This window comes from Falco punctatus (assembly GCF_963210335.1).
Source record: "Falco punctatus genome assembly, chromosome: 7".
Lineage (NCBI taxonomy): Eukaryota > Metazoa > Chordata > Aves > Falconiformes > Falconidae > Falco > Falco punctatus.
The window spans coordinates 66,016,617-66,030,995 of NC_137587.1; the positions used below are offsets into that span (position 1 = coordinate 66,016,617).

At 36.3% G+C, this 14,379-nt stretch overlaps 1 protein-coding gene across 11 annotated transcripts in view; it reads left to right on the top strand.

The window, feature by feature from the left end:
• MEF2A (myocyte enhancer factor 2A) overlaps window positions 1–14,379 on the top strand; it is a 93,152-nt gene that overhangs the window by 35,522 nt on the left and 43,251 nt on the right. For all 11 annotated transcript variants that reach the window (XM_080397222.1, XM_080397224.1, XM_080397229.1 and 8 more), the window contains exons 2-3: window positions 1,762–1,960; window positions 7,635–7,838. In XM_080397222.1, coding sequence (XP_080253348.1) covers window positions 1,907–1,960; window positions 7,635–7,838 — 258 coding nt within the window. In that variant the 5' untranslated portion in view covers window positions 1,762–1,906. The remainder of the gene's footprint in view (window positions 1–1,761; window positions 1,961–7,634; window positions 7,839–14,379) is intronic.

The window sequence follows — 14,379 nt, forward strand, 5'->3', positions numbered from 1 at the left end:
TTAATAGTGTAGGGCAGCTGACTTAAGACTAAATGTTTTATGAATTGAAGCTTAGTGTCCAGTAGATATTCTTAGAGCATGGCCTTTTTTTTGTTGTTTTTTTTTTTTTGTTGTTTGTTTGTTTAACAAAAAAAGGTATGAATTCATATGCCAGTGTTGCTTTCCATGTTCATCTTGGAGGCTCATTCATCTGGACATAGCTACCTGTTAATACCTTTTTAGGAGTACATGGGAAGTAATTTTTTTTTTCTTGAAGAAAATAAAAGGAATATGATGCTGATGTATGCTTGTAAGTGTTTTACCGTATAAACAAGATGCACATTCTTTTGATCAGTGGACATCATATAATCTTGGTGTTGATTTGATCTTAAACTCCATGGTTAATCTTAAACTCTATGGAACAGTATTTCTAAACACTGTTGGGCATTTTATGATGTTTTACCAAAGCAGTCCTTTGTTGATATCAGGTAAATATAAAATGACATCCCTTCATTTTGTCATGTTCTTCCACCTCTTTCTTTTTTTTTTTCTTTTTTTTCTCCCAAGCTGCATCAGAATGTCATAGTTGTTTCCTCAGTGTAAATTGAATGTATTGTGAAGTGTAGCCTGTGACTAATCACCTCTTGCTGTCTCTACTTATTAACTCTCTGATGGTGATGTGGTTGCGCTGCTTTCTACACATGGCCTCAAGGATATGGCATTGTGACACCCATATTAAAATATGCAAGGCTTGATTTCACAAGACATTTTGGGTTGGAAAGTTAAGAGAGGTTATAAGCTAATATTGTGGCTGGTTTTACTCCTTTTATTTTAATGAATATTATATGGTAATAGAATAAGGTGTTTCTATTTCATGTTTATACATTCTAGTATACAACTGATGTTTTAGAGGCTATTTATTTTCAATTGTTCTCCAGTTTTTTTGAATTAATGTTATCCTACAGTCTAAGCAGTATGTTTGGAATATGGTTTAACAATTTTTTTTAACCAAAAATTACTTTAAAGTTTTCTAAATATCAGTGTTTTACAAGTCACTTTGGTGCATTAGTACCAGATTAAAAAACAAAGACGGCACATTGGCTTTTCAAGTTGCGTGCACCTTTATCTTTCTAAACAATATAATAAATTAAAACAAGTGCTGGACTGGTAATTGGGTATTGGCAAATGTGGAACTTACTAGTTCTTGTAGAGAGTGTAACTGTGTGAATGTGTTTATTATTCATTGGTCTTGGTAGCTGTGAAATAGTTCTGTCGTGAAGATATTTCTGTGGTCTTCATCCTTTTTAAGTAAAGATATTCCCTCTTTCCTTTTTTTCTCCCTGCTGCTTCCCAGTGTCTTACCAAATGGGATGTAATTTAGTTTAGGAACAGAAACTCCATATTCTTGTGGCTTTGTTTTGTTATTGTGGTGATAATTTTACAAAAGGAACAGGAAACACAAAGTGGTTTCTCTATAAGGTTTCCTAAAATAATGAATGGAGTTTACCAGAACCTTGTGGGTAAATTTTTGAAACCTCAGATAACTCAAGGCCTAAAGTACAGAGTGGTGAGCACCACCCCCTCTTAAAATGGTAAATTTTTAAAGCATCTGTTTGGAAGTGTATGAAATTATTGGTCATTTTAAACCTGTAGTGTGTAGATTGAATCTGGCAAACTAATTGGAGTTTGTTTAATTGGAACAAAATACGTAGTATAATATTTTACCAATGAAAATACTTGGTTCTTCACTGAAATTATTTATTTCAAAATTTTATTTTTTAGGTGCTAATAAGAAGAAATAGGAACCTTTTCTCAAGCTGAAGACAAAGTAAAAGAAAACTATATCATGTGTTAGAATACTGAAGAGTGATATTTCTTGGATTAGTGTATTTCTGGATTGCAAAACAAAAGAAAGAAGAGGCTGAAAATGGGGAGAAAGAAAATACAGATTACAAGAATAATGGATGAACGGAACAGACAGGTGAGAAAGGAGGAGCCTGCATGAACAAGTTAATCAGTAATCCTGAAAATGAATGCAAACTTTGACTATCTTCATCTTAATTCACTCTTCTAAAGCCAAGCTTTGTCTTCCTGTATCTACAGATGGCATTACCAGAATACAAATAAGAAATAACATCTCAATGGTTGTACTACTGTTTGAGGGAAAATTGTTAATTAATATAATATCAATTACTATTTTAAATCAAATTCACTGTAAAACTACTATTCTTATTTAAATGGTACACTAATCTACTTCCAGTAGACTGGAGGATTGTGTTGAAAGAGACACCTTACTTGATCTGATCGCTACTAGGAAAGTTTAGTAATAAAGACAGAGAAAGGATGAGAAATTCAGAAAGGATGTAATAAAAGTATTTGCCTGCAGCCTCTTTGAGAGAGACATTTGACATAGCTTTGGACAGTGATCTACAGTGCTTTGGGTACAGTAATGAATTTTGTTAACATGATTCTCTTTTAAAAGCATTGATTTATATTCCTTGTAAGAGCTGTTTTCTACAAGTCTCTAAAAACGGTCAGCCAAAAGGGCAGGGTACTCAGAATTGCAGTGTTTTAGGGAAAGCTGCTTACTTGGCTGCTCTTTGCCCTATTAAAGAGGTGTCCTATGAACTAGAAAAATACAAAATCAACGACACTGTGGAAGTAGTGTTTCCTCTCAACTTCAAAATTGCTACATGAGACAGGAAATAACATTTTAATAGGTTATTGAAATGTAGAGTGGGGTCTCTGGAAGCTACCATTTTTAAGGAATAGTGTTGTAGATGACTTAGGATCTTTAAGAACAGTCATAGTGGGTCAGACCAAAGATGCTGCTAGGCCAGTATCTTTTGTCCAATGATGGTCATAAGCAAATAAGTGTAGGATGGAGATACACATGTTACACTACTCTGTAATCCTCTTCCAGCTTCTAACTATTCTTAGCTCAGGGATTTCCTGAGCTGGATGTGGTTTCCGTATATTTAGTAACCATTAATGGATTTTTTTTTTTTTTTTTTTTTGCTTTGTTTTGTTTCCCCATCCCCTGCCAGTGAACTTGTTCAGTTATCCTTTGAGCCCTTATAAAGTTGCAGCTTTTACAACATCTTTTGTGTAGGATTTCCTATAGGTCTATTATCTGTTGTTTCAAGAAACACAGTTTCATTTACACTTTGTCATGATTCTGCTGCTTGTTTAGCCCCTGGATGGAAGAGGCAGCAGTCACTTCCTATCCAGTCTGTTCATCTTGTTTGTTATTCTATGGAACTCTGCCATTTTTTCTCACTTTCTCTTTAAGTAACTTTGTCCCCCTGAAGCACCCTTGCTTACTTAGCTGCTTTAATACAGAGTTTATTCCACACCTTTGAACATTCTTGCTACTTTTTACTAAACCTTCTTGACTGTTGCTACATTGGTTTTGGTGGCAAAGGGACCCAGAACTGCAGTGCTCAAGACGCATGCAAAATGTGGACTTGCAGAATGGTATACCTATGTTTGTTCTCTGTTCCCCTCCTAGTATTTGATTTGCTTTTTTTAATTTCTCCTGAGTACCAGCTTGATGTTGGTGTAGTGTCAGAATTCCATGGGACTGTCTTGCTGCTGACACATCAGCTCAGAGCCCATTGTTTTGTTTGTGAAATCAGGATTGTTTTTCTCCCTGTATCACTTCAAAGCAGTGTAAACTTGGAGAAGACTATATATAGCAAGAAAAGTATTATTGGAGTTTGGGAGAAAGCCAAGTATTGTGTTTGAACAGCTTTAATCACACAGTGACTGTATGTTTGATGTAGATAAATGTCTTAAGTACAAGTAGTAAAAGTAGATGAATTAATAAATTAAGTTCTTTCACTCTTGCTCTAGGACTTCGGGCACATTGAAGAGGTGGAAAATGACCCACCTCCCACCTTTTTTTAACTTGTTTGGAGTAAGTTGGACAACCTTGGTTTTGTTCCACTTGAAATACAAATATTGTTATACTGTAATGGTGGTGTTAGGTTTTTTCCAAGGGAATTTTTATCAAATTTTAGCCCACTTGTACCATTGCTGTGACTGAAGTAAAATATGGGGATTAAATTCTAAGTTTTGTTTCTGGCTGTCCTTTGGCTAACATTTTTTTTTTGGGGGGGGGGGTTAGTGACTAGGAAGAGGCTTTAAACTTTTAACTTAAAAATGGAATTAGGCTTGCCCTACCTTTTTTCTGTAGAAACTTAGAGATTATAACATACTGCATCTTGTTTTTAAAAGGTCTTAAAGAGATTAAATAGCTTTTGTTAGTGGAGCCAAATTTTTTTTTTTGCCTGTGTAGAGGTGCTGGTTATGTTCTTTAACCCCACTGGTGTCCTGTGGTTTTGGTAGCTAGTATATAGAGGTTTAACCTACAAAAACGTACTGGTGCATTGAGTATTTGTTAGATATTAATATACTTGTGAGAGTTTTTTTCATTGACTCAGAAGAAGGGCATTTAGGTTGTGTTTTTTTTTTTTTTTGCAAAATGGGAAGTATAGTTCAGTTGTGTTTCGTCAGTTTTTCTGTGGCATACATAGCTGGTCAGTAGGTCATTCATGAACATGCATATGGTGCCCTGTTTAGATGTTTAGTATAAAGGTTAGGGTTTTTTGTTTGAAAATGTGAGTAGAATGTGTAGAGCTTTTCCTGCAGAGCAAGTTCATGTAACTTATGTGGGAAGAAGAGCTATTGTTTTATCAGAAGCATCTTATTTTTGATGGGATTATATGTGAGCTCAAAACAGAATATATAGATCGTTACTCTGGGGGATTACAATTGTCATGAGACTGTCATTGTATTATTAATTATTCTGCTTGAATGAGCAGTAGGACTTTTGTCTTCATTAAGATGAAAAGGATAAAGTACAGTAAATTAGATATCAAAGGAGCTCAGTCTTGCTGCTTTTCTCTCTCCTCCTCACCCATTTTTTGAGAAGCAGTATCAGAATAGTTCTGAGGATGCCATTGGCCCACAGTAAAGAGGTATATTTTTTATTTTAGTGTGGTCCTAAATGGCACACTAAATGGCAAGGGGAAAAAAAAAAGAAATTTGCAGAACTAATTCTGCTTTCTGAGTTTATAATAATCTATGTGCATTAAAGTAAGGCTTGGGTCTCCAGTGGTAGTGGGGTTTGTGCTAAGCACTGTCCAAACACAAAGTGAGAAACTGATGCTAGCTGAGAATCTCAAAAGTAAAACAGCCTTACAAGAGGCAAGAAAGATAATGTTTCAGTAGAGAAGTTAAGATCTCTTGTCCAGGATCATATGGTCCTCAGTGGAACTAAGTCTTCAGTTATTTAATGACTTCTGAAAGTAATGTAGTGCACACACACATTTTGGTTTTGATGCCTTTTTCCTGATAAAACCTAAACAGTAGTACTAGTCTATACCTGCTCATACTCAGGTAATAATTTCTTAAGTGTCTTCTAATTAAAGTGTCAAAAGAACAACAGCTATTTAGGAAAAAAACACCACATTTTCTCCAAATCCACAGAGGAATCCAGAAAAAAAGTAATTCTTTATGTTCCCATCCAAGACAGGATAAATAAATACCAAGTGTTCTGAAAGAAGGCGTGCGTAAAGTGACAGAACTGCTAGGAGACTTATGCAAGACTTTTTTTTTTTTTTTTTTTTTTTAAAAAGCAGCTGTATTGTATTATATGTGGATTGTAAAATTTCCACCTGCATTTGGGGAAAGTACATCCCAGTAAAACCTACACTTGTACTTGGTCAACTTGTTGAATTGATAACTGAAAATACTGACAGAAGATGCATTGGGGTAAAGTCTCAGATTTTTTTGGCATTTTGTCTCACTAATGTACTGTAAGTGTTAAACGATAAGTAGGTGAAAAGATCTGCTTACCCTAGTTTAACTTTGAATGTCTTACAGCAGTCTTACATAAAATTGTTTCAGAGGTAGTGCTGTATCTTAATGGAGCTTCTCACCAAATGTGCCTTAAAAAGGTTGAATAAAAAAAGTAATGGTAAGTACTCACTTTTCATCTGAACACAGATTATTCATGCCTCACAAAGGGCTCTGTGATTAGTGGTCTTCAAACCCTGTGAAGTTTGAAAGTTGAAACACTGCACAGGAACTGAGTGGAACTATAGTTATCATAATATGCCCGACATTCCATGTCTCATCTTTCTAGGTCTTCTGCTCCATTCCTACTGTGGCTAAGTTTTAACAATCCAGGTTTTCAAAAATCATAGGCACGGTGCATTTTTGGCGGGAGGGGGACATGTTAAAACAGTTTTGTGTTGTGGGTTTTTTTTGGTTTTATGGTTTATTGTTTTGGACATGGATACTGTTTCATAGCTGAAGAGGTATCTCAGGTTCACAGGGCACTTTGCAAAGTGCATATACTGTTTTAATAATACAGTTATAGTCAGCATGCTGAGTACCCAGTGGTGTTAGTATATGTGTCTCTATCCCTCTGATGCTGTATCGTGGGAAGGGTAGTATGTGTTTTGTATTATGGATAGTATTAAAAAAGTTAATAGGCATGAGATACTCATCTCTGGAAAAATGCCTTGAGGTGTGTATACTCAGAATTTTCCCATCTATCGTCCAAAAACTTGATGTACACCTAAGTAATTAACATGTTAAACTATAAACCGCAATAAAACAGGTTTGATTGTTTCTTGTCTTTTACTTCATTCCTATCTTGCAAAAGTGTACTGATTATTGTCTGTTAAACATATAGAGCATGTAGGTCCCTCACTTGTCACAGAGGCATATACTTTGAATTGTAATACGGGGGTGTGAATATGGCCGTAGGCAGGGGTGTTCCATTTTACGCTGAACTTCAGATTGAAATGAGAGATCCGAAAAGAGCATCTTTATTTAAAAGGTGTCAGAACATTAACTTTATAGTAGTAGATTAAGTGCCTTTTTGAGACACTTAAGAGGATGTTTAGTAAAAATACAGTCCTTTAGAAGTTGACCTTAGCATCAGACCTGTGTTTGATGCAACTTGATGTTGAATACATTGATATTTTATATCCTTAACTAACCGAAATCTTGTGAAAGGAATAATATTTTTTAAACTATTTTTTTCATAATTGATGGTGATTTTTAGAACTAAGTGTCTTTCCTCCTTCCCTGATGGGCACATGTTCTTTTGTGATGGTCTGTAATGGATTTATTTCCCCACAGTGGTTTTGACTGGACAGAATAATCGTTTCATGATCTTCCCAAGTGGCAGGAAAACAACTCAACATTAGAAATGAATCTAATTAGATGGGTTTTTTGAGTTTATTAGATTTAAGGTTGTAACTTGTAAACTAGTTACAGAATAACCAGTTGTCACGAAAGAAAATAGTGTAATACCTGGAAAGACAGTGTTGGTTGAACAGAAGGTAATATGGTTAGAGGATCCTACAAACGTTAATTCTCCTTGATCGTTATACCAGTGGAATAGTTGGGAGGGTGTAGTTGTTTAACTTAGTCTAACATAGAGTATTAGTCCTAAAAGTGACACTCAAATATGATGGCCAGTTAGATAGTATGTTAGGCTTATACATGTTTGTGTTACTTATTAGTAGGAATAGTGTAGGCTCAACTGGTATATTCCTTGAATGCTGGATTATAGTCCTTCAAATGGCGGTCGTGGTTTTTAAAAAAAAATTAAATCATTATTCTTTCTTCTCCAGGTCACCTTTACAAAGAGGAAGTTTGGATTAATGAAGAAGGCATATGAGTTGAGTGTACTCTGTGACTGTGAAATAGCACTCATCATTTTTAACAGCTCTAACAAACTTTTTCAGTATGCCAGCACTGATATGGACAAAGTTCTACTTAAATACACAGAATACAACGAGCCCCATGAAAGCAGAACCAACTCAGATATCGTTGAGGTAACAATTTGAAAAGATGTGTCAGTTTTCTTATCTCCTTAATAGTTAAATTATAGAGCAATATAGAGTATTGTAAGACACTTTAATCAAACGTGTTTTAATAACTTGAAAATGTTGTCATAAAGTGTAAAGTACTGCTTTTAGCCTGGTTTCTCTAAGGCAATGTCATCTTTACAGCCATGTTTTTTCCCATCTGCCCTCCACCCCCCTGCCGGTTTCTGGGAATCATGTTTGATTTCAGCCAGACTTGGCAGTGGAAATAGAGGTGTGGAAGATAGTTGTTTTTCCAGGGGAGGGAGGGGGTGAATTGTTCAAGGTTTTCATGGAAATAATTGATTGGATGGAGAATGAGGTAAGAAGAGTGCCCTCCACCTGACAGTTACAGTTGGCCCCTTTTCTGAGGTAGTAGCCGCTTCATGGGTCAAACGCTGCACACAGATCAAATCAGTCACAGCCTCTGCTGCCCCTTGCTCAGCCACCCCCCCTGCCCCTGGCCCTTTCCTCCCTGGCCCAAAAAATGAATGTGTAGAGCAAGCGAACTTAATTAAATTTGTTGCCCCGTCGCTCTGTATGTCAGTTACAACATAGCAGTAGAACTACTTCAGTTTCTGCAGTAATAGAATAGCATGAATATATTTACTTGAAGGTATTGGTTTCATCTGCTTTTATTGTGCTTTAAATAGAAACTCTTTACAGTACATAACTTCTAAATTAGATGCAGTAGAAATCAAGGATTTTCTTGGCAGTTGGAGCCTTTATATACTGTAACTGCGTTTCAGATAAGTCATGTCTCCAGTAGTCCTGTAAATAGACCAAAACAGGTGGCTGACTTAAGTGTTTCATTTAAATTCTGAAGTTGTCTTCTGAACAAATGCCTTGCTTTTTAGGAATGATTTAGAAATAGCCTTGTATAGCTGAATAGTTTATTGCCGAGGGGACCACAGAGTATACAGGGAGGATACTAGCTGATCTTGTAAATAAATTTTCAAGCAAAAGTCAGATTGACAAAACTGAGAAATAGACAAAAGCCTTATTTCTTCCTGGGAAGATTCTCTGCTAATTTGTCAGCTGCGTTTTATGATCAGAAAGAATACTTGCCCAACTCGTGTCTTCAGCATTGAGTACTAGTGAGAGGGTTAATAGACGCTATGAAGAGTTGAAGCAGTATTACTTCATCACTGGCTTAGTATAAAGGATAGCTACTGTAGAGGAAGGGAAAACCTCATTCTTTCAAGATGAGCTTTAGATTGTGACAGATGTGAATTTGAGATAGGGATGCAGGTAAGACAGCCAGGCTGATTTTTTGTTCTGTATCTAAGGCCTCTTTGTGTTAAGACTTGTGGTAATAGTGCTTCCTCATGTCACGAGATTAAGAACTTCTTCCAAAATAATTTCTATGCAAGGCTGCCTTGTAGCTTTTCTTAGAATTTTTTGTTGGTGGGCTTTTTTACCAGTGTCAAGCATTTGACTCCTGGAAACTACATAAAAAAGTGCAGTTCATATGCAAGTGCTTATCTGGTTTCTGTTCTGGGGGAACATGCAAGGACTTATCTGCAGATTCTTTCTAATTTTCCTCTGTAGGTTTACTGTATTACACAAGTGTGGGAGTTGGAACTCTACTCTCATTTTTCAAACATAGTACAATTAAGGAGTGCATCTTCGAGTCTCTCCATATTAGCTCTGTGCACTCCTCAATCTGAAATGTTTTTGTTTCTGTTCTTTTTTCTTGGGAAGAAGTTACTTAGCCCGAAAGGGGGAGTGTATACCTTTTTGTAGGAAAACACGGTCTTTAAACTTATGGCTATGTTGTGAATAGAGTTAAATTGGTAGGATGAAATATTTACAAGCTCATTATATGTAAGGTAGAGTGATGTTTTCTCTCTGTTGGATTGCAGGGGAAAAAAAGGATGTGTGCAGTATTTCAGAGAGATACTCTGCAATTTCATTTTTTGCAACTGATTGCACTTCAGATTTGCTCCACCTGTGTGGTAACTGTGTAGTATATTAGCTATTGTTCTTCAGGTGATTAAGAGGTATCATTCGTGGTTGGGATTGGGATGGTTTGCTTTCCATTATAAGTAAACTATGTCTTTAATTTAGAAAAACATACTAAGTGGAAAACTGTCTACTACTTTGCTTTACAACAGAGCTGAATAGGTTCAGTGGAGAATATGGTGTGCTTTGGAGCAGCTGCAGTGGCAGGTACAGCGTAGGTAGGGAGGAACATGGGAGATGAGATGGGGAGAGTAAGACTCCTGTATTGAAGCAGTAGCAAGCTGCCAAAAGCTCACTGTTTCATGTAATGTCACCGTTGATGGATGCTTGTGGTGTGACAGAGGTAAGGTTACAGCACCAGCCTTTTGGAAATGTTCTGAAAGAACAGCATGAAATGGCTTCTCTTTATTGTGCCTATGTAGAAATATGGTTTTAACAAAAATTACAAAAAAACCCACCACCTGAAAATCTGTCAAGCTTATTCTAAATTGATTTAGTATATGTAATTGTATTTTATGGAGTTATAGCTGATGTATATATCTTAATAATTCACTTGCCTCCTTGAATATGACAAATGGTATTGCGATGTAGGCTCACCATGAGACTAGTCTTGATCCACTGTAGTCCTGATATGTTCGACAGCAGGGTTGTGGGGTTTTTTTTTGTTGTTGTGTGCATTGTTCTGTACTAGAAGGAAAGCTAATTCTACACAGTTCAGAAGCTGTACAAGAGAAGAAACAAATCTACTGATACTCATTTTCAGTACTGGATAGATGGCAATGTTGTAACTGATTAAGTGAAATCGATGAGACATCTTCCCCTTATAGTTGCCTCCTGTTCAATTTTGGCATAGGAATTGCTTTTATATGCCCAGAGCTTGGTATCTTCTGTTGCTTCTGGAACGTTTGTGTGAAAACATAGTAGGAGGGAGAGCACTGACATCTTAAATGAATACTAGGAATTTTTTTGATACTTACCCTTATGTCTTTCACTGTACATGTTATTGTAGATGTGAATGCTCTGTTGCTGTCCTGTACCTATTATTTTCTAATTTCTTTTGTCTCTTCTATGTGTTTTTGGTGGTCCCTTTTTCTTTTCAATTTCTGTTAATATTTCCTTGTACCCCCACTACTTCTTTTTTTTTTTTTCCCCCTCTATTCAGTTTCTAAACAGGTTACCTATCAAATCATTGGCTTCTGTACCTATTTCTTGCTATGGGTATTTCTCATAACATTTTTTTTTCTTTCATAGCTGTTTGGTAACTAGTAACTGATAGGGGTGTAAGGAATATGGTTTTTCGGCCATCTTGGCAGAATCATAGACTTTTGAATAGCTGGAATTGGAAGTTACAGAATTTCGTTTTAACGTAAGTTTTTAGTTTTCTAACTATCAGTAATATACTTGGAGACATTCCATTCCCTGACATTTGGTACTTTTAAGGGAGAAGATCTTGCAATAGCTGGCCTGCAACCAGTTTTAAAGGATAATTTGTGTGGCATTTTTGCACTGGTGCTTAACCTCTGTGATATGTGACTTTTTTGCTGTCTGAATATGTTTTACAGCATTGGGAAAGAAGAGGTAAATAGGGTAAAACATGATTGTGTGAAATGCTTAAAAATCTTCAGAAATACTAAGTCTGTGAAAAAACTTCCTTGATGATCAGGACCAGGCACAACTGGTCTAATGGGGGTTTTTTTTAGATTAATTTCGGCATCCCTTTGAAATATGAAAGGTGAAAACAGGTGATGTTGGTGAGGACAGTGAAATTTTGCTTATGATGGCTGATCTCCTGACCTTTTAGTAAAAGACATTTACTCAAGATGTAATATTTCCTTTAAGCCTCATGAAAGGGAAAAAGAATTCCAAAATAACCTCTTAATACAATTTCAGAAATATAAATTATAATTCAAAACGATTCTTTCATGTTTTTTCCTCTTGGATAATATGGTCCTTTTCACGTCAGATGAGAGAGGTCTTGTTCTGTTGCACAGTAAGGTTTAAATCGTCTTGTTTTTTTTATAGTTGAGTTGAAAGCTAGTGGTCTTGCACAGGTTAGATGGGCCATGTAGGGATATTGAATAAAGTGTAACTCTCATTCAGTGTGTGCTTTGAATTCTTGAAATATTAGGATCATGTATTTAGTTCTACAAAGCCATAATGGCACAGTTGAAGGTTGTTACACTGAAGCACTGTCTATGATTTGAAGGACTTGCCGTAGGTGTTACAGCATTTTATGCTTTAATATTCATGGACTTTTTTCTGTAACACATTATTCTTGGCAAGTAATTATTTTTCCTGAGGAAAGAAGTAGAGTACTTCTGCAGAGTAAAGTGGGAAGAATTTCAGGTTTTAGCAGGATTCTGTATCCATATGGTCAACAAAATGTTTTAATGTGTAGAAGGCAGTTTGAGACATTGAGTGTTCATTCTTTTTTGATGGAAAGGAAAAGAAGGAAATGAACATGCAGTCACACTCAATCTTCTTTAGTGTAGGGTGTGTTAAGATTATTACAGATTATCTGCAAGGTCACACTTCAATGTTGGGTCCTTCTGTCCCTCAAGAGGGCCTCAGAAAGCAGCAGTTGTTCAGTTGTTCCCTCTCTTCCAGCCTCGCCTTTTCTGGGAGTCAACAGCTGAAGACAGGCTCTTCTTGCCTGTGTAGCTCAGATATTTTTTTTTATTGTTGTTGGGTTTTTTTTTAATCTCTTTTTGCGGTTTGGTGTTCCTTGAGTGAATACAGCAAAACAGGGTTTATTTTACCTACACTTGGCCGTGGGCGGGTTGTGCATGTTCCATTATATCACCTCATCAAACTGAAGTGATTTCATTTTTTTAGGAGCCTGTCTAAAATGTGACCTACTTTGCCAGTTGGCATCTGTGCCCATGAGAATTTCAGAGGTGTCAGTTAATGAGCCTCTTTGTGCTGTATAGTTTAATGCTGTTTTCAGTGTAGTGTAATGTGCCGTATAATGCTTAGGTTATATCCCAGATATTGACAGCTGTCCTTGAAATTTGCTATAATCTGTAATAAAAATCATAACTAAAAAGTATATATATATAAAATCTTCTCCTAAACTGTATCGTGTAATTACTGTAAACGTACTCGTTCTTGTAAAAAGACTGGTGCATTGGAATAACCGTAATTGTTTCTTCATGTAAGTTACAGCAAGTGATTTAGATGTTTGTGTTAAATCTCTTTAACATGGGAAGTGCTGACTCTGATAGAAAGTAACGTTTGTGATGGCTTGGTGTGGTGGTGGTCATGTCATAGTTTTGATAGAAACAAGACAGAAAGCAGGTAAATGTACCTGCTGCTGTTTACAGTAGTGTAAATAAGTCAGTTTAGTCTTAGAGAAGCTGTATTCAGTGCATCATCTGGCATTAAAATACCAAATGGGCACTCTATTTCTCTGCCTTTTCACAACATTTTAATGAAGAGCTGTTACAGGAGCAATATGTGTTCTTTAGTCATAGACATATATATAGCATCAGAGATGAGATTGTCAGATCATAGCTTTGAGTAAGCATGTAGAGCTCATCAGCACATGTAGAGCCTGTAGCATAGAGAAGCAGATGCATCTCCACAGCCAGATGGAGCATACGCCAAGAGAAAAGTGTAACAGTGTGGGGAACATAAACAGAAAAGTTGGTGTTGAAACACTCTGTTTATAAACCAAAAGCTTTTGGGTTTTGTTTTTTATCCAGTTTTGTCCACCTCCCCAGCATTGCTGCTTTTCCAGGCTATGGATTACCAACGTGTATTTTGAACTGTTATTTATATGTTGTACAGTACAGTAGTTTGTTAACCATGGATGTTACGGTATTTTGGTAGCATTTGAATTGGTTCATAGTTTCTTTTTTTGAATTTGAGTGAACTTCATATGAAATTGGAGATCTAGGAATTGTGTCTCTGTACATGGATGTACACAGATGAGGAAGACATTCAGTTGATTGATCCTGCTCCCTTCCTTGGTGGATACCTGGTGTAGCCAATCTAGATACGCATTTGGCAAGCAATTTGGGCTTCCATATGTTACTGTTGAAAGTTAAAAAGTAAGATGGTGGAAACTGGATCACATCCTTCAGAAATACATTTCTTTGAAATGTTCTGTAAGAGAAGTTATATGGTAAGTTTTTAAACATATTTTTAAAAAGGAAGAGAATGCTCTACAACCAGCTTCAGTTGAAAATGAAAACCGATGCTTAATGTAGGTGACTAAAATCTCCAAATTTACATGAAATATCAACACAGCTTTATAGAACTGAGTTAGTACTGAGAGGTGGTACCATGCATATTGATGGTTAGACACACGGTAGAGACTGTAGGAAGGTTGACAATGCCAGTTAGTTACTGTTGTGTTGCCTTCGTATTTGATAGGTGGAGAATTGCCAGTTGTGGGCTAGAGTAGGGCGGGGGGAAGAAAAAAAAGCAAAAAGCTTTGAGCTGATAAAAGAATACGTGAGTACTATGAATAGCATTGTCATGTGGTTTTGTTGTTTGGACCAGTTGCGCTGGTCTCCAAATAGCATGGACCACACTGTGGAAA